Source organism: Camelus ferus, chromosome 11 (genome assembly GCF_009834535.1).
Source record: "Camelus ferus isolate YT-003-E chromosome 11, BCGSAC_Cfer_1.0, whole genome shotgun sequence".
Taxonomy (NCBI): domain Eukaryota; kingdom Metazoa; phylum Chordata; class Mammalia; order Artiodactyla; family Camelidae; genus Camelus; species Camelus ferus.
In genome coordinates, this window is record NC_045706.1 from 41,162,818 (window position 1) to 41,189,741 (window position 26,924).

The 26,924-nt window shown below is 36.2% G+C and overlaps 1 protein-coding gene across 2 annotated transcripts; it reads left to right on the plus strand.

Moving 5' to 3' along the window:
* The first annotated feature begins 477 nt into the window (after positions 1–477).
* Positions 478–26,924, plus strand: UBE2D1 (ubiquitin conjugating enzyme E2 D1). Of its 2 annotated transcripts, XM_032491438.1 has the most exons (7): positions 478–754; positions 18,019–18,082; positions 18,176–18,207; positions 20,285–20,362; positions 21,412–21,517; positions 24,155–24,248; positions 24,987–26,924. In XM_032491438.1, exons 1-7 carry the CDS (start codon positions 731–733, stop codon positions 25,030–25,032), a joined length of 444 nt encoding a protein of 147 aa, XP_032347329.1. In that variant the 5' UTR covers positions 478–730; the 3' UTR covers positions 25,033–26,924. The 2 variants fall into 2 exon arrangements, with proteins under 2 accessions (XP_032347329.1, XP_032347330.1); XM_032491439.1 differs by lacking the exon at positions 18,176–18,207 and having other exon boundaries at positions 523–754.

The following is a 26,924-nucleotide window of genomic DNA, read 5'->3' on the forward strand; positions in this document are numbered from 1 at the left end:
CTCAAGTTCTTAAGAATTGAGGGGATGAGGAGGGCGAGGAGACTGCATGGATTGAGCGATAGTGTACTGACAACGGAAGGGAAGGAGTCAAGAGTGAGGATGAAGCTCAGAATTCAGAGTTACGAGGAGGGGCGGACATGCGGGATTAGCTCGGAGAGAGGAGGCGCCTTTTGAAATAGGAACTAGGGAGCTAAGTGAGGCGTCATAACTGATGTGAGTCTGTGCACGTGTGAGAAATTGAGGCAATTTATATATTTGAGAAGAGAGTGAAATCTGTAAAGGTAACAATGACAAGATCAGCTGTAGCACATTTTAGAAATTCCTGTACACGCTTTGCGAGCTAATTTATTGTCCACATTCACAGGTTGGAGCCCAGGCTACAGGTGGAGGTGGGCTCTGAGCAACCCGCCCTCGCAGCGCGCTGGAACTACACTTCCCAGTGTGCCCGGCGGGGCGGGGCGGGGCGGGGCGGGCGCTGGCTCCTTCCCAGAAGCAGAAGCGGAAACAAAAGAGTCTCGCCGGCGTCCCCGCCCGCACACTCGCGCACTCTCGCGCTCGGGCGCACTCGGAGCAGGCACCGGCGCCCGGAGCGAGCCAGCGAGCGGCGAGCCCGGGACCCACCCGGCTGAGCCAGCCGAGCAGCCGGCGAGCAGAGCCCGCGACGACCCCACGCCCCCGAGCCCCGCAGCTGCCCGCCGCCCGCCAGTGTCCTCACCGCCCTCCCTGACCCATGGCGCTGAAGCGGATTCAGAAAGTGAGTGCCCGGGCCGGGCCTGGGGCGGCGGGGCGGGCTTCGGCCCCCTGCCCACGCTGACCCCGGCGGTGGTCCCGAGAGACGCGCCGGGAGGGCACAGGAGGAGAGGGTGTGCTGGGGCTGGGGCGGGGACGGGGGCCGGAGGTGCCGGCCGGGCCGGCGGGCACCCGGCAGGTGAGGAAGGAGCACCGGCAGGTCCCGGGGGCTGGAGGTGCTTGGAGGCAGGGAGCCCGCTGTGCGCTCGCGGCGGAGCTGCTCCCGGAGCCCCCGTCTGGAGATCCTCCGGGATCTCCAGACCTCCCCGAAATCTGTGCTTCACGGTCACGGCTGGATTTTGCCCCTACCCCCGGCTAGTTTTGGCCCTTGTCATGCTGCTTTCTCCACGTTGTTTTCTTAAGCCCGTTCTCTTTGATATTCTTGCTTCCCCGAGCTCCTGGGGAGGGCTAGGAAGGTGTGGTGGGCCTGCAGCCTTCCTCCGCGGAGCTGTTGGGTTTGTTCTTTCTCTCCTGTGCGGCTGGCTCTTGCTCAGATGCCCGAATGGGCTGGAAAAGCTCATTTGGGGCCGAGAAGCCTCCTGCCCCTTCTATTTTGGTGCCTCTGCTGCTGCCACTTCAGGTCACATAGCTGTAGTGAAAACATAGTTGCTGATACACAACAAGATGACCTCCTGGCTGTGATTCATGGTGAGTCAAGCCAAGCAGGTTCTTTTTCCCTCATGATAAACTTGTAAGTAAAGTTTGAGACACAACAGAAACTGTCACAAATTAAATTGTTTGATGCTTTGACGCATGGGTATAGAATGAGGAAGAAATGTATTATATTCATTACATATTTATCCATCCCAACGCAATGTGAAGAATTGTCTTACCTTGCATAATATTATCACTACCGTCTTTAATGTGAACGTCTTACAAAATTGGGGTTAGGGCATTTTCTTTCTGTTTACTTTTATTATTTGTTGGGTTATTTGGTCTGTTCACTGACGCAAGTTTTAGGTTTCGCTATTGTAGTTCATGGGGAGAACATGGAGAATTTGTTTTTTTAATGAGAAGTTCGTTCAGCCAGTTAAGCCAACAGTGGATAGCATGTTTTGTAAAGGATTTCAGAAGACATCTATGCCTACCAAAAGAATTTATCAGCTTTTTCAGGCATGAATCAGTAGAGCAGTGATAGAGATGTATACATTGTGTTCTCAGTCTCCATTGGTGGCATCTTCTGGTACAGCGGACAACAATTTTGAGACCTAGCCAATTTTTTTTTTTATTTTTGGTTCAAATACTAAAACTAGAATATTGGTTTTGTGTGTGTGTGTGTCTTTTAAGATTCCTCTCACTGTAAAACACAAAGCTAATTAGCATTTATTAATTAATATGTTTTATGATTTGAAGATAATGCAAGTACATATTTTTTTCATATAGTTAGATTCTAATTTTGAAGCCCTACTTGGCATCTATGCCATGCTTTGTATATTTATTAATGATGATGTAATATTGGCTCACATTTGAAGTAAACAGCACATATTTTCCAAGGAAGTCTTAAAATTCCACTTCCTTCTTCCCTAGTTGTGAGAATTTTTCGCAAGACTTTACACATAGAATAGATTTGAATAGTATAGAATTTGTCCACAGTAATTAGACATTCAAAGAAAATTGACACTATTTGTGAGTATTATACTGGGCAATTATCAATCATCATGCTGAGTGAATATATTTGGCTTGTATTTGTAATATGGCATGTACCCAAGTCGTATTTTTAGTAGGTATTAGTTATTATTAGTTTCTAACAGAGTTGTCTGGCAAAAAAAAAAAAATTCTTACCTAGAAATGATGTCAGACCTTTAACAAATTGATATTTTGGAGAAGAAATTTGGAATCACATAACATCCCATCTCTGCGTCAATCTTTGGCTTTCCTTTTCTGTTGGAAAAGTTGACCTGCACAAATCTCTTTCCATTAATCACATTTTCAAACCATTTCCTCAAACTTTAGGTGGTATTATTTTGTTTGATTCCCCCCTTTTCCTCTTTCTTTACCTACCTCCTTGATTAGAAGCCAGTTCCAGGGGAGGTGTGCTGTTTGCCACGTGAACAGTTACAAACCCCTCTTTGATATCATCAGTGTACAAATTCTTAAATCTTGGATGCTTCAGCAAAAGAATGTACATATTAGCTTTTGGACTTTCTTTTTAAGTTAATTAAAGTAACACTGTCAAGTACCTTCCAGGTCATTGGGTTGTGATTTTCTTGTACCCACACGGGCAGACTTTAGAACTATGCAGAACCTCAGTGAACTCTGCAGTAGTGCAGTGGAGTCTCAGAGTGGAGTGGAGGGCAGAGGAACAGCCTCTGGGGTGGTGTATGAGAATCATCCCCGGGACATTTTCAGACTGTCTCCGCTGCTGTAAATGGAGAGATGTTGAATCCCTCGGTTGGGCTGGGGTAGAAAGAAGGCTGAGAATCACTGATGTTCTAGTCTACTCTCCTTTCTGTTCAGAGAAGGAGCCTGAGATCTGGAGTGGAGTGCTTTGTCCAGGTTAATCTCTTAAGAAGTGACTTGGCATATTTGAAAATGTTAAAAAGTTCATGACTTTACATTTCTTCAGTCATGTGAAAAGATTAAAGATGGCTGAGTTAAAATTGTATGAATATACAAAGTATGAGGATATGAGTGCTTAAATATATTTTTATGCTTGAGTATGCTAAATGATTTAATACTCTAATTTAGACATCCAGTGCCAGTTTTGCATTTCAGCTCATAAATTTACACACCCATGCCCTATTTTTAGATGCAGTGGTAGATGTTATCACAGTCACCTAAGTCACTAAAGGAAAAAAATCTGAACAAAGTCTGAGGAGAAATATCTAAAACATGTCTGAAAAAGAGGGCAGTTTTCCAGCTGGGCGTTTATTATTTTCTAGAATTAATTTTGAAGTGTTTTTTCTATCAATTCTGTTTTCAAACCTTGGTAAACTTTTTTTTGGAAATAAACTTTTTTTTTTCAATACTGAATGTCTTGAAAACCAGAAAGGAAAAAAAAAGGAAATCCTAATACAGTCATCATCATCTTAGTATATTTCCCTCTAGATTTTTTTAATTTGTCAAGAAATTGAAGTAATAATCATACTAACATGATGTGATCTATCTTTTGAAAAGTGAAACAAAAGAGTTTTGTTTTGCAAATATAGCAACACAGATATCTATTCCTTAATGTATAGTTCTGTCCCCAAGATGGATTTTTTTTTTAGTAGTCAATTTCACTTAAAATGTATATGTAAATATAAATTAAAATACAATTTTATGAATGTTTTAAGCTGCTGAATTTTTCAATTTATACAATTTCACATTAAACTATTTATGTCAGTGTGAAAATCTTAGGATACTTTAAAAAAAAAAACAAGAAACACCCAGCCTTTTGTGGATGGAGCATCAAATGGGAGAAGCAGCTCTGGTTTCTATTCCTGGCTCTGAATTACTAGCTTCTTCCCCTGTCCCTAATGACGCTGCTGAGAAGTACAACCAGCATGTGTAACACATAATGATTACTCTGTGCTAGACACTGTACTAAGTGCTTGACATATATTAATTGATTTTATCATTAGTAAGCCCAAGAGATAGAAACAATTATCCCCATTTTACAGAAGATGAAACTAAGGCACAAAGATGTTGAGTAGTGTACTCAGAATCACATATGTGGTAAGTGGCAGTGTTAGGAGTCCAAACCAGACTGTTGGCTCCAGAGTCCATGCTCTTAACTATTTCACTATCCAGATGGACTCACATCTTATATCTGTTTTACCTAAATTGAAAGACATAGAGTCAGATGAACTTATGGATGTAAGTATTTTGCAAACTGGAATTTTCTATACAAATGTAAAGTGGCATTATAATTAACACTGGCATATTTAATAATTTTCATTGATGGATCACTCGTGTTGGTTATGCATTGTAAATTTCTGCTCTGCAGTCATACGCACTGGATCAGTTAACATGGTAAAAGAATAATATATCTGTACATCTTTGTTTTGTCACTTATTCATAAATGTAATTCATAAATGTTTTGTCATAAGTATCATCTCATTGTGAAGATTTCATTTGAGAAAGTAGTTTATGAATTGATCTAGCTGTTTAGTTCCTGTAATGACTTTGAATAGTAGTCAGCAGTTCAGTTTGCACAGATATGTTAGGAAGACTGGCGGATTAGAAGATTAAGCCTAAGACTCCAGGTTCCTTCCAAAAAAAAAGACACTGCTTTAAAAAGTTTTTAAAAAGAAGGAACACAGTATTCATGCTTTTTGGTAGATAAATGGTTTGTCCTGAGATGAAAGGAAAAAAGTGTTCTTTATCTAAAAGCCACTGTATGAATTTTTCTGCTTTTAAGTCTTTATAATTAAGCTCAGTCTTCCTTTGGCCCCAGTATCATGTATTTTTCTTTCCTCATCACAACAAAGGTGTAAAAAGACAAGATAACTACTGTCTATCCTAGTTTAAAAGTTCTGAGGTTCCTTCTCTGTGGAAATAAATAGCATATCCAAATATGGCTGTTTGTGCCTATTTTAGGAAGCCGGGTACATATTATAAAAACCAAACCTAGCAGGATGTGGGATTGCCTCCAGCGAAGGAGAGTAGCATCCTTACTCGTTTTAGTTCCCCGAAATACATGTAGAAAACATATTTAATGAGTGCCACTAATCAAAATGGTCAGTCTAATAGTTCCCATCAAACTGAGTTAATAGGTGTCTCCAAGGTATTAGTTCCCCTCATCCCTTTTTCAACAGTGGATGAACTCGTATTACACTTAAAAGCTATTATTGAGGTACTTGTCCTCTCTCCTCTTAACCCTGTATGCTGCAATAAAAGATATTTAGTTCTGGGATGAATCTGTGAAGGTTCAGTTAACACACATTAGATGGTAGTCCGAGGCTCCTGTGTTCCAGGGGTTGTCCTTAGTATGGGAGGGCACTGCCATCCTGAAACAGTCTGGCGCTGCCCATCTGATCACCACCTTTCTCTGCGGCTTCCAGACTTGTCTCTTTTCGGAGGTTTCCCCCACTGTTCTCTAGTCATACTACCCTGTTTGTGTGACTCTTCTCCTTCACTGACGGCACCTTGCTTATTAGGCTTCTCATCTCCTTTGAGATTTTGGAAAGCCTTTCTAACTGGGGTGAGGTAGGGGATTGGTTCCTTCACCTTAAACTTCTTTAGCCAGTAAAATTAACCTGATGGTTCTCACTCCAGGAGGCCACCCTCCTTTTGTGAGTGGTTTGGATTGCTCTGGAGGGGACCTAACAGACCCGGTGCCTGGGCTCATGTTCTTCTCTAAATCTGTAAAACTCTTGCCTGTGTTTTTACTTGCCCCAAGTTTTGATGTGTTCTGTTTTTTATTTTCACTTAGTTAAAAATATGTTCTGATTTCCCTTTTAATTTATTTTTTGACTCAAGTCATTTAGGAGTATATTATTTATTTCCCAAATAATTGGGATTTTACAGTGCTTTCTGTTCTTGATTTCTAATTTAATTCCATTGTGATCAGAGAATATGTGTTTTTATTTGACTCCTTTAAACTTTTTGAGATTTGTTTTAGGGCCCAGAATGTGGTCTCTCTTTTTTACTTACGCAATAATAGCACCCTTTTGGTGTTCAGCATAGCCTTTGAATGAACAGTGAATGAAGTTTAATAATTTCTAGTCTTCATTTTGCTGGGTGTCTGTAGAGTCTAGGTTATGCCTAAGGAATGAATGCCAAACTAAGGTCTACACCTTCCCAGTGCCTCAGTGTCTCCTTGTACTTCCCTGAGCTTTCAGAACAGGGGTGACATAATCAGTTTAGAGGATCACAAACAACATTTTAAAAATTGGAGAAGGAAATATTAGTGCTTTGGGTGTAGTAATGGTGTTGTTTTTTCAAACTTTTGTTTTAGTTATGTATATATGTCCCTGTGTGTGTGTGTATGTGTATGTGTACTAGGTTGTGATGTTTAATGTTTTTCTTATGAATTACCATGAGGGAAGATTGAAAATCATTGTTCCATAGCATAAGATCTTTAGGTAAAAACAATATTGTCAAAAATACCTGCCATATATTCATACATGTACATATATGTGTTAACATGTATGTATAGAGAAAGCAAATGAACACATACACACACATATATAGATAAAGACATAATGTAAAATATTCTAGCCTTGGAAATATTTCTATGTAATACGAACTGTCAGTGCTCTTTGTTATCTAGTACAAGTAGCAACATTTTATAGTCATAAAATACAACCACAGTATTTAAGAATAGAACTGAGTGATGCTAAAAGAGATTAATTTATGATGCAAATACTTATTAAGTGCCTACTATATCTATGCCAGCTATTAGGGACAGAGCTGTGAGAAAGTAAATATTTGGTAAACATTGGTAGATAAGTTTGTGTTTTAAGTAGGTTTTAAGAACTAGATTGCTAGTTTTTTTCTTTTTCCTTGAAGCACCGTCTTTCTTGGTTACCATGAAGTAAATAGTAATTTTTCATAATGGGGCACTCCAAATGTTCTATGTTGCATGTTCCATTGTGTGTCAAAATTCTATTATGTGTTTGAAAAGTTGTATGTAATTTCCTATCTTTTTTTTTTTTTTTTTGCATCTCAGAGTGTCTTTGAGCACAAACACTCTCAAAGCGTATGAAGTAGTGTTCATGTCTAACCTTAAGTCTCCTGGGAAAAGGTAATAAGAATTCCTTTTCATTGCTTCACTCTTCACAGTTTTGTTTCTCTTGAGCATAGCTGAAAATGTGCAAATGGCCTTAATTCAGTCCTGGAGCATTGTTGGCTCCAGTGTTGATTGAGAATAATGTGCTCTAGTTATTACAGCCTTGAGATGAGTATTGTTTGGGGTTGGGAAGGGTGCTGGAGTGGAAATCAGCTGGTCTGAGCCTTTGTCCTAGCTTTGGCTTTGTGACCTTGGCCAAGAAACTCATAGCCTTTATTCTCTTTATCTAGGAATGGATTGAACTAGGTAACTTCTATGGTCCTTTCTGATTTATAATTTTTGGCACACCTAAGTAATGTTATTTACTGTTTTGTTCTTGTTCCATAGAAAAATGGTTATAAAAATAAATATTGAGCAATGCTATATGAAACTTGAGTTAACATTCTATTTATTTTAAATTGTCAGAATTGAAATAGACATCTTAATGTATAAGATCAGTGAGCCTCTAAAGACGTATTACTTTTTGATTAAAGAGCATTTATTTGTGATGCAAATAAGATGTATTTCTGTTTTTGTACTGGTAACACAATGTACTTTTCTAATTCCATTTAGCATCCATCTGTTTCACAGGTATCTTTTATACTTTGAAGATTATTTTATCCATGTATTTAGACAACTGCCTTACACAACTGCCTTTCATGTAGATTTTTTAGATTCAAGTTAATGCATTTAGGCAGCACCTTACGTATATAAGGCATATACAAAATGTAATAAGGAGATATTTAGGAAAGTAAGGATAGCCAGCATTGTCTAGAAAATTTAAAACTAATAAGGGTATAAAACATCTTCTGTCTAAAAGGAAATGATGTTTGAAGCTAGGGGCAAGATAGCATTTTGCGGAATTTAAAGTCATTATGACTGGTGTAGAAAACATTGGGGGAAGTGGGAGAATATATGAGGCTAGAGAGGAGTCAGATCCTGGAAGGTCTGCTCAGCCATTTTAAGGATTTATAGCATTTTAAGGATTTATACATCTTCTGTTAAGGCTAATGAAAAGCACTGATACGGTTTAACGTGGTACTTTAACAAGGTGATTTTGACCCCACTGTGCTGGTAGAGAAATAGGAGGTCAGTTAGGACATCATTACACTTGTTAAGTGAAACCCAAAAGGATTTGAGCTAGCGTGATGGCAGAGGACATTTGGAAAGAGGGGTATGTAAGAAGGGTATGTAAGAAAATTACATACTTGGCCTTTTTGAATTGGCCTGACCCACCCATGCCTGCCCCTACTTGGCCCTGCAGGTCACACCTCTAAGGCTCGGCAGTCTGGCCAGTCTTCCGCCTACTGCCTAGTCTGTTCTCAGATTCCTTCATAGCATCTCCCTGGTTTACACTTTTGGCTTCTTACCCTGAAATGTCTCTCCTCTGGCTTTTCTCTGATGCCCTTTGGACCTCAGGTTTTTTTTATGACTAGCCTGTTCCTGGGACCATTTCAGTGGGAGGATCTGTACCAAAGGAGAAGCTGAATAACTTGGTACTGATTCATGTGCGGGGGTGGGAGGGTGGGGTGGGACAAGAAGGGAAAAATTCCAAAGTTTAGAGTTCGGATTACTGGAATAAGTGCTTTTTTACTATAATACTTCGTAAAGTAGACTCAAATACAGTTTTTTTTTTTCCCCTGGGATACCTTGGACTTGTCTAAGATGTGTTTTTATTTATGTAATTCCTACAATGGAAGTATTACATGTGAAGGGAGGTGATTGAGTCTTTTCTTTAAAAGGAAGCCATGTTTTAAATTAGAGGCAAGATAGCATTTTGGGAAATTGGAAGTCATTATGGCTGCTTTAGAGAGCACTGGGGGAAAGTGGTTGCAGATCTGAGGCATTGGGTAGACAGTGTCCCTAATCCTGACCTCAAATGTTTATTCTAAATTGTGCTCTTTATAGTTCAGATTCAGTAAATATTAATTTGATGTGGTGAAGTCAATGGCATCATTGCTTTTTTGATCTTCTTCCTTTTGTGTTGAATTTGGCTGCTTTGATATCATTACTTTTAATAAACAGCCTTTGCCAGAGATACCTGATCCAAAGAGACAGAGAAGCAGCCAGGACCAGTTTGTTGAAGTGAATTTGGTCCCTATAACTTAATTGGATGTCGTCAGCATTTTGAAGTCTTCCAGCAAGAATCTCCATGGTTTAAAATAAAGATGTTCTTTAATTCAAGGGCTTAAAGAAGTCTGTATTCAGAGACATTTCTGAGAATTGTTTGACATCTCCCTATTGAAATAGCTCTAGTCAACTGGATAAGGAGATCAGAGTCTGAACTATAAGCCCATGAAATGTTTATTTACAGACAAACCAAATATAGCTCTTATATCCCTTTAGAGACAACATCAAAAATGCAATCCAGTAAGAATCACTGCCTTGTTTTAGGAGTTTTGAGATAAAGATGGTTGTGTCACATTAATTAATTGCCTGTTGAACCAGGATTTTTGAAATAATGCTTTCATATGCTTTGGATTCAGTAATTTAGAATTTGGACTGTAAATCAGTCCTTATGCATGGGCTGCTTATGTCCTTTACACACACCCGGTGGGGTATATATTATATCTATTATGGAAATTTAGACCTTCTGAATGTTGAAAGTAGACAAGAACAAAGCATTTTCAGTCTGGTCAGCATAAATTTTAGAGAATATTTACTGCATAGTGTCATATGAAGTCTGACCATAAATAAGGCAACTGACTTGTTAGCTTTCATTCTCTACTGTTCAGATTGGGCTGTTACCCTTCTGGGAGCTGAGAGATTAATGCAGCCCTCTCTTCTCTTATATTCCCTTCTTTGTTTCCTTTTATTTGCTTACTTTCTTTGAATTAGGCAGCCTCGTCTACTTTTAGATTTTAAGTCCCCTAGAGGCAGGGACTGTGTCTAAGTTGGTTTTATGGAGAACACTCAGCATATTGTGGGGGTGTTATAAACATACCATCCTTGCCAATTTAAAATTCAGCTTCAGGCCTCTCAGTACTTTTCTTTGTGTCTAGTTGGTTATAAAAATCTGAACCAGAATAGAGGTGCTTAGCCATGTAAGTCTATATAAATGCATTAAGTACTTGTTTTTGTGGATTCATAGTGCTTTTATAGTGCCAGTCATAATATAGGGACTATCTTGTAATCTACCTTTCATTACTGTATATCTTTATTTTGAAATTTAAATACCCTAATTAGTTTTTTTTATTTGAGTGTGAGTCACACTGGAACAGAAAACTGCTTCACTGACACAGATTACACAGATAACTTTAGCATTCTTTCACCAGTTTGATTGATCTGTGTTTAAGTATAAGGTTGGTTTGTTTTAAACTTACTTTGTCTCAAAGGAGAAGGAAATTGAAACTGTATTTCAATTTTAGATTTAAAAAGTCACTGAAAATGAAATTGAAAGATATACACACACACACAAAATATATGTATACACACTGTGTTTACTGTAACAAGTTCTTTTCATGTATGGGTTTATAGCTAGTATCATTATTTGATAGCCATCTTTTACATCATATGATTTCTCTGTATTCTGTTCAAAATATAGCTGGCAGTAGAATTGCTGGGTCCTTGAGCATACCTGTGTTCACTGTTAGTGGTTATTGTCAAACTTTTCCTCTTCTACCAGCAGCATATGAGAGTTCCAGTTGCTTCATATCTGTGCCAACATTTGTACTGTCTTCTTTAGTGGCATAGCATTTTGAAAAATTTTCCATTTCCGTCCACTACAATGTCACTGTCTTCACTTGTAGTTTTTGAATTCCAAGTTTGCCATTTTCTTTCCATTTTCAGCAAATTGATGAAATAAAGTTAAAGTAAGTTCTCATGGTCCTACTCAGATGTCAAACATCAGCTTAAAGGATGTGCTGTCCACTTCTTTTATGTGCAACTTTCTGTAATGAAACTTTGTAGAGCCTTGGAAGGGTTGGGGAGGGTACCAATCACATTGAAGTCTATGTAAATGGCGCCCCTTGGAGTTGGTGCACATGGCCTGTGGGGCAAAATGCAGCAGCCCTGACTGCTGCTTGTAATAACTGACAAATACACACACACACACACACACACACACATGCACACTCTCTCTCTCTCTCTCTCACCTTTTTCTGTGCTCCAGCAATCCACATTTTAACAAATGAGGATTATTTGTGTTTAAGCATTGTGGTGTGCCACAAGTTTAAAGGAGTGGAGTAAGGTAGAAACCCTGAGGCAATCCGTCTGGCTTTTCAGCATTTCCTACCTCTTATAACCTTTTTAATGTTTCATATTTGTGTTTATTTTTGATATAGAAGGTAGTTTGTGCCAGTCAAGCTATTTTATACCGGTTCCTTCCTAGATCACACTTCTGTCCTAGGAGAAACTTTCTTTCTAGCACTCCCTTGAGTGTTGTAAACCTTAATGAACACATTCAGATGGTGACCCTTGAGGCTTGTAGCTATTTTTACATACATTTTCTTGGAGAAACAACTACGTGGAAGTTTCTAAGGATCCAGAGGACCTCTTTTCTATATCTTTTAAACCATATCTTATGAAGTTACTTAAGTATTTATTTATTCATTTATTTTGTTAAGAGGGGCACTGGGGTTTGAACCCAGGACCTTGTGCATACTATGCACCACTGAGCTATACACTGCCTCCCCCATGAAGTTACTTTTTTCCACAAATAAGTTCTCCTTGAATTTCATGCCCCAGTTTAATCATTAACAAATGTGCCTGACCAGTGACTTATGAAGATTTTTATTAGCATCATAATATTATGTCATTAAAATAAATCTTTAAAAGATTGGGAGTGTACAGTTGGGACTAGAGTATAAAATCAGAATCATGATCCCTATTAGAAAGGATGTTGAAGTGCTTAATAAACTCTTGCTATAATCAGTTGGGCTGGTTAAATTGAGCTTGGAACAAGTAAGGAAAAAAAACCTCTGTCCAGACAGGCAGCTCTGTCTATGGGTAGCTCTGTCACCAAGGATTGCTAGTGTTTGGAAGACAACTTAACTTTGAGACTAGGTCAGCTCAGCACAAATCCCTAACTCCTTTTGGAAAAGCAGCCGAAAGCTATGTCCTGAAAGTAGGTCAGCAGCATCTTAAATAAACAATAAGAATGGAATGTTTAGAGTGTTGAGGGCTTCTAAATCAGAAAAACCATAACAAAAATGTCTAACAAGAATTCTGTGTGGCTTTGAACACCTTGCTAGAATGTCATACGTTCTGTAAATTGAAAATAGTTGTGGCAGTGGTATGTGTTTTTAATACCTTAATGATTAATATTCTTTTGAGGTTCATTTCTAGATGTTATTATATGTTATTATAAAAAGCTACCCCCAGTGTTTTCAAGTGATTTTTCACTATTTTCAACACCTGTTATTAAGATTTTTTTTAAATTATATGCAGTCTGTATATCTACATGAAGGAGTAATTGATTCTGATTCTATTGCCAAATCTAATCATTTGCATTCCTAAAAAATAGAAATTTGAGATATCTATGCTCTACTGATCATGTTATTCCTTAAATTTTATTGTTTAACTCAAACTATCAAACACCTGATATGAAAGGCATTGTGCTAAGTATTGTGGAGGAATCCATGAATAAAATGCATGTAAATCCTGATTTTAAAATAACATTTTGGTAGAAGAGGAAAGAAAAGGAGGAAACTAGTATTTATTAAGCTTCTGTTATACACAGCAGATATTAAGCTAGGTACTTACGTGTTTTCATTTAATTTTCAGTGTAGTTCTTCGAGGTCATCAGTGATATCCCCATATGAGGCACTTGAGCAAGAGGTCAAGCAAGTTGGCCAAGGTCACATAGCTAGTAAGTGCCAGTAGCAAGGCCAGCTCTGACTCCAAAACTCATGTTTTTTAAGTGGCCATTGGGAAGACAGCCACTGTTAAGGACAATGGATAGAATTTGGGCACAGGAAGATAGTGTAACAGGGAAGAACAAATCTGACTCCATATTAGATCTGTTCCTTTAGCTCTAACTCTTTGCTGTGTTTCCTGGGTTTAGTCATGCTGGTTCTGCACCTTTTGTAAAAGAATGTTGCCTATTGCCTGAAGATAGCCCATTCTCAAGGCTCTGACCTGTAAGGGTATAAAACTTTTTCATTCATACAGAGATAAGAAGTTTCAGAACACAAAGGATTCTGACACCAGAAAGTTTCCAACAACCAACCACACTTCTGCCCCCTTTTAGTGTTAAAAGAGCCTAAATTCTGACTTGGGTGAGATCGTTCTCCAGGACGTTTGTGCCCCATCTTCTCGGTCTGCTGGCTTTCTGAATAAAGTCGTTATTCCTTGCCCCAACACCTTATCTCTCATTTATTGGCCTGTTGTGCAGCAAATAGAATGAGTTTGGACTTGGTAACAATAGAAGGAAGGTTATTTTGGACAATTATTACAGTGAGGTGAAATTACTGGGTCAGAGACCATATTCATTTTCTGCTTTCACAGTTACTGCCAAGTTGCCCTCCAGAAGATTCTGTCTCAACTTACTCTCTCTCCAACATCGAGTGACATGCTTATTTCCCACCAAAGCCATGGGTGGAGATACTCTAATAGGTTGGCTGTGGTTTGGTTTGGGTGATGGCCTTGTGGGGGTTTGACTATTTATACAGTGCTCTCTCTGTTTCTTCCCTACAAAGCACTGTTTTCCTTTGTTTTGCTTCTGTAACACACACATATACACACAGATACAATACTTAATTAAAATGAATGGTTTAAAATGCTTTGTCTCTGGGACCTTTTACTTTTAATCAGCATGGGATAAAATCATAGCCATGAGCCTTGGATTTTGTGAGGATCCTATACATTTGAGCAACTTGTGTAAGTCAGTGTTAATTCTTAGAGAAAGAGTGAAGAACAAAGGAAGAGATTACTGGTCCTAGCATTTCCTTTTGAAATATAAGAATCACTAAACTATTTTTAATACTCCATATGTGGGTGTGATGCTAGACGTAGATAAATAAGAATGCCAATAATAGTAGAGAAAACATAAATCAATTAATAGGGTGGTTTTTGAAAACCTTGGAGTAAACTCAGTCAAAGGGAGAATTTAACAAGTATAAATAGTCCTTGATTTCTTGTGTTTATCTAGAAGTACACTGGCTTCTGAAGAGACTTAAGAGCAAAAGGGATGAGTTTTGGTTTGTTTGTTTGTAGTTTTTGTTTGTTTTATACTTTCACCTCCTTAGCACATCTCAGAATTCTTCATTTTTCAAATTTAAGACCTGTATTTTTGTGGGCAAGGGAGGGTATTTATTGTGCCTTTTGTTTTCTGTTGGTCATTCTGTCTGTGCATATGCACCATAGTTTCAGTGGCTTATTTCCAGGAACGTTTCCAGACATTTTGACAAAGGGAGAGAACATTAGAAATTTAGACCCTTTAAAAGAGTCTAGGCTGTGTAAGTCTCCTCACCAAAGTGCTTGAGTCGTTATTAGTCGTAAGGAATGATTGCTGTGACTGTTAAGAATGATGTACTGTCAACTGCCTCTTTCCTATAAGTGAGCTTTAAATAGACAACTTAAGAACCTGGCCTTTGTAGATCAGTTGTTAGATTTTATCTCTCGTTCTTAGCTCTAACTTCAAACAGGAGGTAGAATCAGGACACAAAGAAACGAGAACAAGATAACAAGTATTTTTCTATACTATTTTAAAGGGATTTGAAAGAACAGTCTGACATTTGAAATTTGAACACAATTCAAGGCTATTCCAAGTAAACTATGGTTTGAGGTTTTTTGTTGAACAAAATTAATTTGTATGTGTATGTATAATTTATTCACATATACATTACTAATAAAATATATACATGCAAGTCATCAGTTTTTTTTTAAACCACAATTAGAGACTATCATTTTCTAATTAACTAGTTTTTCTAGTTAAGGGCAAAGAAGTTCCATTTACCCATTTAAACTAATGTTTAGAAAACTCAACATGATGAATCTTTTCAAAAGCAATCTCCTAAAAGCCCAAATTTAGAAAAATGTTAAGTAAAGCACAGTAATTCTAAAATGGGGCTGTGACTTGGGAACTGCTCCTCCCCAGTCACTTAAACTGGTTAAATAATTAGAGAATTGGATGGTTGTCATCAGTTCCATATTATCTTTTTTTTTTCTGAGGGGGGAGGTAATTAGTTTGTTTATTTTTTTTTTTACGTGGAGATACTGGGGATTGAACCCAGGACCTCCTGCATGCTAAGCATGCACTCTACCACTGAGCTATACCCTACCCCTAGTTCCATATTATCTTTTTTTTTTTTTAACATTTTTCATATTATCTTAACACTTATTTGAATGCCTTCTATGTGCCAGAGACTGCTGTATGCCTCATATGTACCATTTCACTTGTTTATCATAGAAACTGTGGATGAAGGCTGTAATGCCATTTTGTATTAAAGGAAACTTAAGGCTTGTAGAGAAAAAAATGTTTTGCCCAGGATCATTTGGCAAGTGAGTGATGGTACATGGACTTGAACTGAAAAGCCTTGCTTTTTTAACCACTATCACTAGGTCAAAGACTGAAATCTTCCTCTTTATTGTTTAACTAAACCTGGACCAAAGAAGCCGCTAACTCTGTTAGTTAATTCTTGTCAGGAGGAGAAGCACGGCACCAGCTGTGGGGGAAAAAAACAACAAAAAACAAAAATGAAAGTACCAGGGTGTAGAGGGTGTATTGAGAAAGACTGGACGCCTTGGAAGGAGACTTGAGGTTGCACTTGGCCCAGTTCCTTAGCTCATATATCACTTTCTTTTCCCTACCACATCCTCTTCCTTGTTTGTCTCTATTAGAACACTGAACTCATTGCTGTAACCACTGTATTGCAGTGATTCTAAGGCGCTCGTCTTTTTCATTTTAACATTTCTAAAGTCTGGATGTGTCTTTATAATTGATGGTGTCTTAAAATTAATTGGCAGAGTTTTTTCCTTAACTATTGGTACATAAAATAAAGATGTAGTTTACAGTCAATGGTGTCTTAGATTTGCTGAATACAGTGTTTGTTTACATGTGTCCCATGAAAATGTTTATATCATTTGCACGGTTTTAAATACCAGGTGTATACAGTGCTTTTTCTGATAGCTAGTCCCTTTTAATCTCCAGCCCTGCATGTTGAGCTAAATTTTTCCTTGGTGTCACAAGGATCACAGATTCATTGTGTCTGTTTTCCAAATCAGTGTGTCTTGTAGTCGTCCCACATCTCAGTAGGTGGTATCTACCTTTGTTACATTTGTGAAGCTAAAAAGCCAGAGGTTCCACTACCAGGATTTGATTCCCAGTTCCACCCTATACTAGTTCTGTGAGCACACAGTGAAGTGTGGCACCTTTATTCTTCATCTGCAAAGTTAGGAGCATAGTAACACCTATGTCTCAGGATTGTTAGGATGGTAAAACATCAAGTAAATATTGGCTGCCACTAGTCTTCACCATACGTATTTGTGACCTTTCTCCTTACTCTGTACATGTGATTCATCATCAAATCCTGTGATAAGTAAGCCCTTCAAAATATCCCAGACCCGTCCTCTTTTACCTGCCCCTCCTCCAGTCCAAGCCCCTCTTCTTGTAGCTTCTCTTTCCCACCTCTAATCCATTCAACACACAGACCAGTCGGAGCCATCTCTTAAATCAGATCATACCACTTCTTAACATCCCTCTCAATGCACTTGGTGTAAAACCCCAAATCCTTAATATGGTGTATGTTGTTCTCAGTTTTCTGCCTGGCCTCTGCCAATTTCAACCTCATCTTATACCGCTCTGCCTCCCAATGTCACTCATTTCTCCCAAAATTAACTCTCTCGTTCTCTAGATTTCAGCTGAAATGTTACTTTCTCAAAGACATTCCCTGATCTTCCCAACTAAATTAGATTCTTCATTCCTGACATTCGGTCTTTCGTATTGAATGTGACCCTTTCATATTTGAGGGTGAGCAGTTCCTTCCAACTGAAGGGAAGGAAGTTAAGTAATTTCCCCAAGGTCACAGGGCTCGAGCTGGAATGCCAACCCAGGACTGGCCAGCTAAAGCTGCGCCGCTTCCATGTTTCTTCCTTTGCTTCCTTGAGAGCAGGAAAGAGCATATGAGTCAGTGTGCTAGGCTTCACAATGTGGCCCACTGCTCTCCTTTCTTTCCATTTAACCTGCACGTTGTTCCTGTAACACCCATCTCTCTGTGAGCTTTCACTTGACCAACTTGGATTATGAGCTTGTTGAAGTAGGATCTGTTTCTTACGTATTGCATACCTAGCACTTAATATACGTTACCTTGAATGCAGTAGATACTCATTAAATATTTTGTCTTAGGGATGTTCAAGAAAAACCGTATTTTAACCCATTTGATTTTTTCCCAAAGTTTGGAGCTGTCTCATGAAGGAACTTAATATCCTTATTCCATACTCTTCTACCTGTCAGTGACAGAGTACATTTTATGTCTCCATATTTTTGAATAGGACTGCCTAAAATGATTTTAAAATGAGTAGTTTGTGTCTTCATGGATTATTATGCATGTTTCCCTGGAAAAGAATTAACCTGAAGTATTTTTTCTTCGCTTCAGGAATTAAGTGATCTACAACGCGACCCCCCTGCTCACTGTTCGGCTGGACCTGTGGGCGATGACTGTAAGCTTTGCTCTCTTGCTAGGATTTTACTACCATTAATAATACAGGTCTGAACACTTGTTAATGACTCCAAAACTGCTTTGTTTGTTTCAGTGTTCCACTGGCAAGCAACTATTATGGGGCCTGTAAGTATGATTCATATATATGAAATTAAATCCCTCAGCCATGCTTCATTCTTGACATTTCACCTTTGAGCAGATGTTTGTGGCTAGGGTTGAAGTTTCCTGTACCCTGAATCACCCAGGAAGCAAAATATGAGTAGAGGATTTATGATGATTTTCTAGAGCCCTGGTGGCAAATACTTGCTAGGATGGCGTTGTCTTTGCCAAATCCATGATTGTTAGGCGTAGTAATGGATCGCCCACAATTTGCAACCAGGCTGCATGTTTGCTTTATCTTTTTTTAAACACAGGGAGTCAGTTGTCCAGAACTAATCATAATTATTCTCACATCAACAGTTCTAGTAGTTTAGAAGTGAGTCTAATTAACCCAGTAATGGAATTCCTACACAGAACAAGCACCAGTTTGCAGTCAGTCTCATCGCTGTTCCTGTGTGTGAGGGAGAACTGATACTTAAGTATCACAGTGGCTCTGTCCTTGCCACCTCAGGAACTGGCCTCTTGGTTTCGTTGCATTGTCTTGAACTTAAAATTATCTGCTGTTTTATGCCTGGCTTCTCTTAACACATATTACCTTTATTAAGATTTTTTTCTTTCTACACCTGAGAAGCAGTTATGACTTGAAGCAGGCTCTTCTTTCTGTGGGCAAAAATCTGATTGCATAAGAATGGGCCCTGCCAGCTCAAATCTATTTTCTGGGTGAGAGTAACTTAGTAACATGTTTCCATGAACAGCATTCTCTCCTCCTTCCCGGGACAGAGCCTTACCTACCTAGTAAGCCATAGAGTTTTTAATCTTATTCCCTTATGTTTAAATTTTAAAAAATAGAACAACTGTTGAATTTTCAGAGCAGGAGTCCTGGGCCAGTGTCTTAAATTACTAAATTGTTACATTAAGTTAGTTTTTTAAAAGGGTGAAGTGCACCATATTTATTTATCTAAGAATTTTTAGTAAGAATCTATTTGTTTTTCATTGCTTACTAAGACCTTCAAAATAGTATCATTTCAAGGCTCACCCTTGCCATTTGAATTATATAGCCCTTGACAAATATTTCTTAGGTGAATCACGTGTAGCAAATGGTGACAATTATGTACTCATACCTACCCTTTCCTTTAGTAATGTAAATACGCTGCTCTGTAGTATCGTTTGAATATCTAAGCAGACCATATCTGTTGATTGTAATTTATTTACATTTTCTACATTCCTTATAATTTTTTATGAATTAGAATTATGTATATAGTAAGAATAATTCTATAGTACAGTCCTCTAATGTATATGCAGAAACTTAAGGAGGAAGTAATGAGCTTTGCTATTATTACTAAACTGTTAATATAATACAATTGATTAAATATAAAGGAATTAAAATAGAATTTAAGGTATTTTTGCTACTTTTTTCCTTTTTAAAAAATCATCCTTTTTTTTCTCCTTGCTTGTAACATTATAAATATTTCCTAATTGCCATAAAAAGACATGGCCAAATTTAAATTCCTGTTAGAAAGTTGTTTCTTAATTTGATAATTGTATGAAATTGAATTTGTCTAGTTTTGTTTGGGGCTTTTTTGCATTTTCCATGTTATCTTCTAAACTGTTGCTAAGTGAAGATTTGATATCTAAATGATGTAGCAGTGTCACTTAGCCTTTTCATAACTTGGTCATTTCAATTCATCTCCATTCTTGCCCTTTAAAGTACCGTCAGAACTTAAGTTTCATAATTAAGAAGGTAAACAGTAGCCCCAGTCCTTTTTTCCATACTGATTGCTGCTGTAGAAAATTATTCTTTTCTCCCAACAGCCTTGTGTGTTTACTGATCTTTAAAAGTCTGTACTCATAAACAGATTTGTTTGGGCAAATCACACCACTGTGTGTGTCCTATTTTTGTTTTGTTTTAAACTGTGATGCCATTATGATTGTTGGAAAATCCTCCTTCGTGCCTGCAACGAGAAACCTGTTTTCAAGGTAAATGATTTGAACTTTTGACAAGATGGCATTTTTTTTTCAAACTGGTAACTTTGGGGGAAATCATTTTAGGTTACTAAATAAATATAGTAATCAAACACTGATGCAATTTATTTTGTAATTTCAGCCTGATAGCGCATATCAAGGTGGAGTCTTCTTTCTCACTGTACATTTTCCGACAGACTATCCTTTTAAACCACCAAAGGTATTTTTATTTTAATGATTGACGTGAGTCCTGGTCAGGGATTTTACTCTATCCAGAGATATTTTCATGATGTCAGAAGACTGTGGGTAGGTTAGCATGTTCAAACTGTTTTATAAAACCACTGAATCTAAAATATACTTTCTTACTCAAATATTGTATTGTATCTATAAATAAAAGGTAGTATCTGTTAGGCTGTAAATTAGCTTCCCTACTTGTCTTTCTCTCCTTATGTATAGTTTGGGAAGTTTTTATGGTCAAGAATTAGCATTTTCCATTCAGTCGTTCCTAGGTTGACCCTTCTTTCTCAGTTTTTAAGTCATCAGCAAACATTTATTGAGCACCTGTACTGTTCTGTTGCATTGGGGAAGACACAAGAAAATATGACACAGTTCCTTTAGTGTGATAGGAAAGATAAAAGCACATCCTTATTAAATCTAAAGAGGAAACAAATGATGGAGGTATCAATGAGGGAGAAAATCATTAACAAATTGTGTAACTGAGGAAATAATTATTTTAGATTTCTGAAAACACCTGATTAATATTATATATGAAATAATGTAACAACTCTTGTGGGAGAATAGAATTCTTGGTGGATTTCTTAGGACAAGTAAGCTGGGGCTCCTCAACCTTCCTCTGAAACAGGGTCAACACCCTAATTTTAGTTCCAAATATCTCACTTCCAGGTGTCACTTGATAATCAAGTTAAGACAAGGATTGCTTTGAGGAATGATGAAAGCAATGGTTGATTTCTTCCATTGCTACTCAGCCAGTCACACTAGCTATTACAGACTTAATTTACTACACTTTCCAAAATACTTCTCAGTTCCTTGGGGTAGGGGAAGGCAGGAAACTGACTTTATTTACTTTCACATTTTCAGTAGATAAAACTACATGTGCATAAAGTAGATGTTCATCCAGTTTGTGCTGAATATATTTCTCCTCTAAGATCCCATAAAACTGAGGACATTTTACCCTAGAGCAAATTAGTTCTGTTTGGTTTCTCAGTTTATGGATTATCACAGTTTTGTTTTGTTTTGTTTCATGTTTAGATTGCTTTCACCACAAAAATTTACCACCCAAACATAAACAGCAATGGAAGTATTTGTCTTGATATCCTGAGGTCACAGTGGTCACCAGCTCTGACTGTATCAAAAGGTAATTTCGTTTATCAGATTTATAACAGTGAAACAAGAAAAACACAGCAGGAGTATCTTAGGGAACAAAGTGTAAAAAAGCCAATCTACTATGTTTTTTTCTGCTTTGATCTTGCTTTGCTTTCTTAGCTCTTATGTTGTTCTCGCTTTTAACAGTTAGCTTGCGGGACTGATGGGCAAGTATAAATGATGAAATGAGAGAAAGTTAAAATGCTAGAGCTAGGAATTTGGGGATAAGCCTGTTGACATTTTACCCCTTCAGTTTGGGCTTTATCTTTTAAAAAAAGAGAGAGACAGAACCAGAGACACAGAGGGAGAAAGAGACAGAATTAAAAATAAGATTTTAGGACCAGTTTTTTCTTTCATTAAATGGAATTATTTATTGATACAATGCGTAAAGCATTATATCTCTTTTACTTCATGTAAGAAGAAATGTCAGATTAGTCAGATAAATGATTTAAAATGGAAGACATGGGATTGGGGATTAACAGACACACAGTACTATATATAAAATAGATAAACAACAAGGACCTATTGTATAGCACAGGGAACTATGTTCATTTTCTTGTAGTAACACATAATGGAGAAGAATTTGGAAAGAAAATATATATGTATGTTTGTGTATAACTGAATCACTTTGCTATACACCTGAAACTAACATTGTAAATCAACTACACTTCAATAAAAATTTTAAAAAAAATAAAATTTTAAAATAAAAATACACATTCTATATGTAAAAAATAAAATGGAAGACATATTCCACACTTCAGAAGAATGCAGTACATATAGCATGTTAGTCTAAACTTCAAATAATCAACAGCATCATTGTAAGGACTGGTACACAATCCATGTGGATTCTCAACTTTAACACATTCTTTGCTAAATTATGAGATATGTATATAGAGCATTGGAAATTGTTTTATTTCATTAGCCAATACTATTTGCTGTGCCAGCCTCTTAATTTTGTCTTGTTTCTCTAACAGAAAAGAACCTGAGTTACTGTTCTGAGTTAGAAGCGTCTGCCCCTGAAAGGAACTTGGCAGTTTTCCCTTTTTATAAAATTAAGAAAACTGTTTCTCTTGAAGAATCTGGGGGAGGAATCCCTAGTCATTTAAAACACTTTTTAAAATAAATGCTACCTGAATACTTGTTTTAAAAAGTGGTAAGGTTTTTAGGAAGCAGTGTCCACAACCATGATTATTTCAAGTATTAGATAAGTAATAACCCTTCAGGTCAGTTAGTTATTTTTGAATGACAGGTTTTCTGACTTAAAATGTTCGTATACCACATATGCACCCAGCACATAGTAAGCACTCAAATGATTGTCAACTATTATTACCTTTTTCCTTATCTTAAAACATTTTGATTTGTTTGCATAATAGCGAAATCAGGGGACGTGGCTCTTGGCAGCAGGAGTGGGGAGATGAAGAACTTCCCTGTTGCTTATTATTGTAGCTTAAACCTTCTTCCTTTGTTTGTACATTTTCTACTTTTTATATTTTAAATGTCTTTTTTTTTATCATGAGTTTAGTCTGGGAACTTTCTGGAGATCTGAGCCCAGATAATCTACCCTGTTGGTTTAACATACAAGACTTGAAATTTCACTGGGCAGACAAGATAAAAAAGATGAATAAAGTATTAGATTTTGTTAGTTCTTTGCAATCCCTTTCCATGTCATTTAAGAATCAGCTCCACTTTATAAATTCACTTCTGTAAGAGTAGGAAAAGATAAAGGAATACAGTAGAGTAAAGTGAAGATGAAAGATTTTTCCAGAGATTTCTTGTACCGCCTCAGAAGCGGTGGCATGTAATTGAAGCAGACAAATGAGGAACCAGAGTCCTATTCCCTCCTTTTTCAGATACTTACATTTGTTAAAAATTATAGCTATTTGCATTAGTACTTTGATGTAATGTTCCAAGAAACAACTACCATATTTTTTCAACTTTCATTTACATTTTAAAATATATGTTACGAAGTGATAGCTGTTCATATTATTTTTAAATGCATTGATATGGATAATGCACATGGAATAAAAAATTCATTGAAAATAATCTTACAAATCTTCCTTCTTTAGCACTAAGCCCAAGCTGAAAAAATGCATGAGCATGATCTCTAAAATAGTAGATTGTTAACTATCATTTGATTACTTTACCTTTAATTGATTAAACACAAATTTTCTGCATTAAAATGGAATAAAAAGTGGACAGTTTTCTCATTAAAGTAAAAAAATATCTCTAAGAAACATCTAATGCCATTCTAGTATTTTTTCCATTATGTACCATTTGGGGTATATGTGTTGTTACCTAAAAATATTTTTGTAGAGAACTTTTGAGTTTAAAGGTTATTAATAGCTACTTTGGAGGCTCACATTTTTTAAATAAGTAGAAATTCAAATTGAATTTAAAGCTTCAAAAGTTATAATAATTTTGTGTTATACATACTGTACAGTAATTTTGCATTTTAAAAAATTAGATACTTGCTACCAACCAAAGTTAACCTAAAGTGTAATTTAATGTGTTCATTTTATTATATGTTTTCTTTTTAAGTTTTGTCTATTCAGTATAGTTATTTTCACATGTGTAATTTGTATAAAGTAGAAAACTCAGAATCTAATATGATGTTTTCTTTTAAATCTAGTTTTATTGTCCATATGTTCTCTACTTTGTGACCCTAATCCAGATGACCCCTTAGTACCAGATATTGCACAAATCTATAAATCAGACAAAGAAAAGTAAGTGTTCACTTATGTTAGTTTCTCTTTGGGTACATTTTCTATGTAATCTGCCAAAACATAAGTATTATCAATGTTTTAAAATACATTTAGTTATGCTTGTTATGTTTATATTGTTTGTTTATCTTTCCAATGCAGTAAACCTTTCTTTTTTAAAAACTCTATTAGTCTTTTTACAAAGAATCTTCTTCCGTCTCACTTATTGTTTAATCCTTTATTATTTAATGGTACTTCTGCATTTGCATAGTATGCATATTTTTTGGTAGTAAAGAACTATAATTTTAGGTAGTAAATTTATAAATGAAAAAAATTGATAATTGGAAAGTATTGAATATCATATTGCTTAGCCTTTCCCAGAAAGAGGGTTACTTCTAATTCCCCACTAAACTGACCTAATTTTCAAGCTGTTTTATCTTACTTACATTGATTCATTTGCATTTTACAAATAGTGCCCATTCAGGGTTGGCGTTTATAGGTTTCTATTAGAAGTTGGTTTCTTCATTTTTTTTATGATTTAGGTATGTTTTCATATAGGTTATGAAGAGATCCATTAATTTAAAAAATCATTTTATGTTTTCTGTTTTATTTATTCATGAGCCTAAGTTACATTGACCCAATAATTAGTGTATGTATGATTATTGCAATTAAGCATATGAAGGTAGAGTATACAGTTTTATATAGATAGATTCTAAAAGATTTAATTTATGTTTTGATTATATCCCTTTTGTATACCTACAGATACAACAGACATGCAAGAGAATGGACTCAGAAATATGCAATGTAAAATAAAAAAATTTTTCATATATACCAGAGTACTGTAAAAGCTAGGTTTTTTCAACATTAGCAGTAAATTGAGCACTGTTTACTGTTTCATTGTACCATGAAATCCTTTGATTTTTACCCATTTTAAATGTATTTCTGAAGCAAGACAAAACAAACTTCCAAAAATATCCTTAAGACTGTGATGAGAGCATTTATCATTTTGTATGCATTGAGAAAGACATTTATTATGGTTTTTAAGATACTTGGACATCTGCATCTTCAGCTTACAAGATCTACAATGCATCTGAAAAGCAACCAAATTATTTTTTGCTGAAGCTAGATGTTTTTACATGGAAAATACTGTATGTGTTGTCTGAATGTCGTCAGTTTTATAAATCTGTATTCAGATTTCATTCTTTGTTAGCTCACTTTATAATTTGTATTTTTTTACTGTATAGACTAAATATATTCTATTTACATGTATGTCAACTCATTACTTTTTTCCTGTGAACAGTATTGATAAAACCCAACACCTGATAATGAAATGAATTAACTGGCTGTCTCCCCTGTCTTAAGGTATTCTGTAGGTTGCAGATTTCTTAAACATGAAATGATCTTTACACTGTAATTCTCAGTATACTGATTATGAAGAAACACTTGTTTTGATTTTGTTATACTTGACTTAACTTTATTGCAATGTGAATTAATTGCACTGCTAAGTAGGAAGATGTGTAACTTTTATTTGTTGCTATTCACATCTGAATTTTTTTCCTGTATAGGCAATATTATATTGACACCTTTTACAGATCTTAATGTAGTTTTTTCCATATAAATAAAATGCTTTTTCTACTATTTGTCTTGATTACTTAAAAAGATTTTAAAAATTACTTTAAATTACTTTATAAGTAAGGATCAATACTCTATATGAAATTTTGCATGAAAATTAATTCCAAATTATGAGAATGAGATCTATTGTATTAGGCATTAATCACCATTAGTTATATAAATTTTGTTGTTTTAGATTTGTATCTGTTTGCCAAGTTGCCAATCTAAAGGATGATATACGTTGGTTCCTTGTTATAGAAGAGAGTTTAGAATAAGTTGGGGTTTGTCTTAGATCACATCTAAAATGGATTATTTACAAAAGTACTGAGATGAATGTAGGTAGTGTTACCCAGATTGAAGAAAATCTTTATAGACTTGAAGAATAATTAGGCTAATTCATTAAAATGCCCCTCTAGGTGTAACTGATGTATTTCTTAACAGTGTAAAACTAGAATTTCTAAAATAGAATTTTAGTGCCATCACAGTTTAAAAGAGGACATCCATTTTTTACCGTAGAAGTTACAAAGAAAATTTTGAAATGATACTTTTCCTATTTTATAAATTGTCAGTTAAAAGTGATTTAAATAAGCAAGTTATTGTTGCAGATTTTAAAGAAAGCTAGAAAGTTCTAATGTTTTAACTTGGAAAAAAAAATACATCTCTGATTACTAGCATGCTTACCAAACCTGAGTGTCACTTTTAGGAAGGGTTGTAGCTCTTCTGATGATTGCAGTAGCTGTATAAGTGTGCAAGAATCTGTGATGGGTGTAGTCATTAGCAAAGCATTTAAATCACTGAAGTATTTTACCATGGTTCATTATTATTAAAGCACAAAATAACCCATTGTTAGAAAATGTGTTTTTATAAATGAATGTAAGATAATGAAATGAATTGTGAAATGGATGTTTAAGAAAATATAGGTTTAAAAAGTAACTATATTAAGTGATGTCTTGAAACAGCCATATCATGAAAAACACTACTTTACTAGCTACATTATTATAAGCTACATTAGCCCAGAATTTGAACACGCAACATCATTATATTTAAGTATTTAGTATATTTTGATAATAAAAGGTTTTGTTTCTTGAA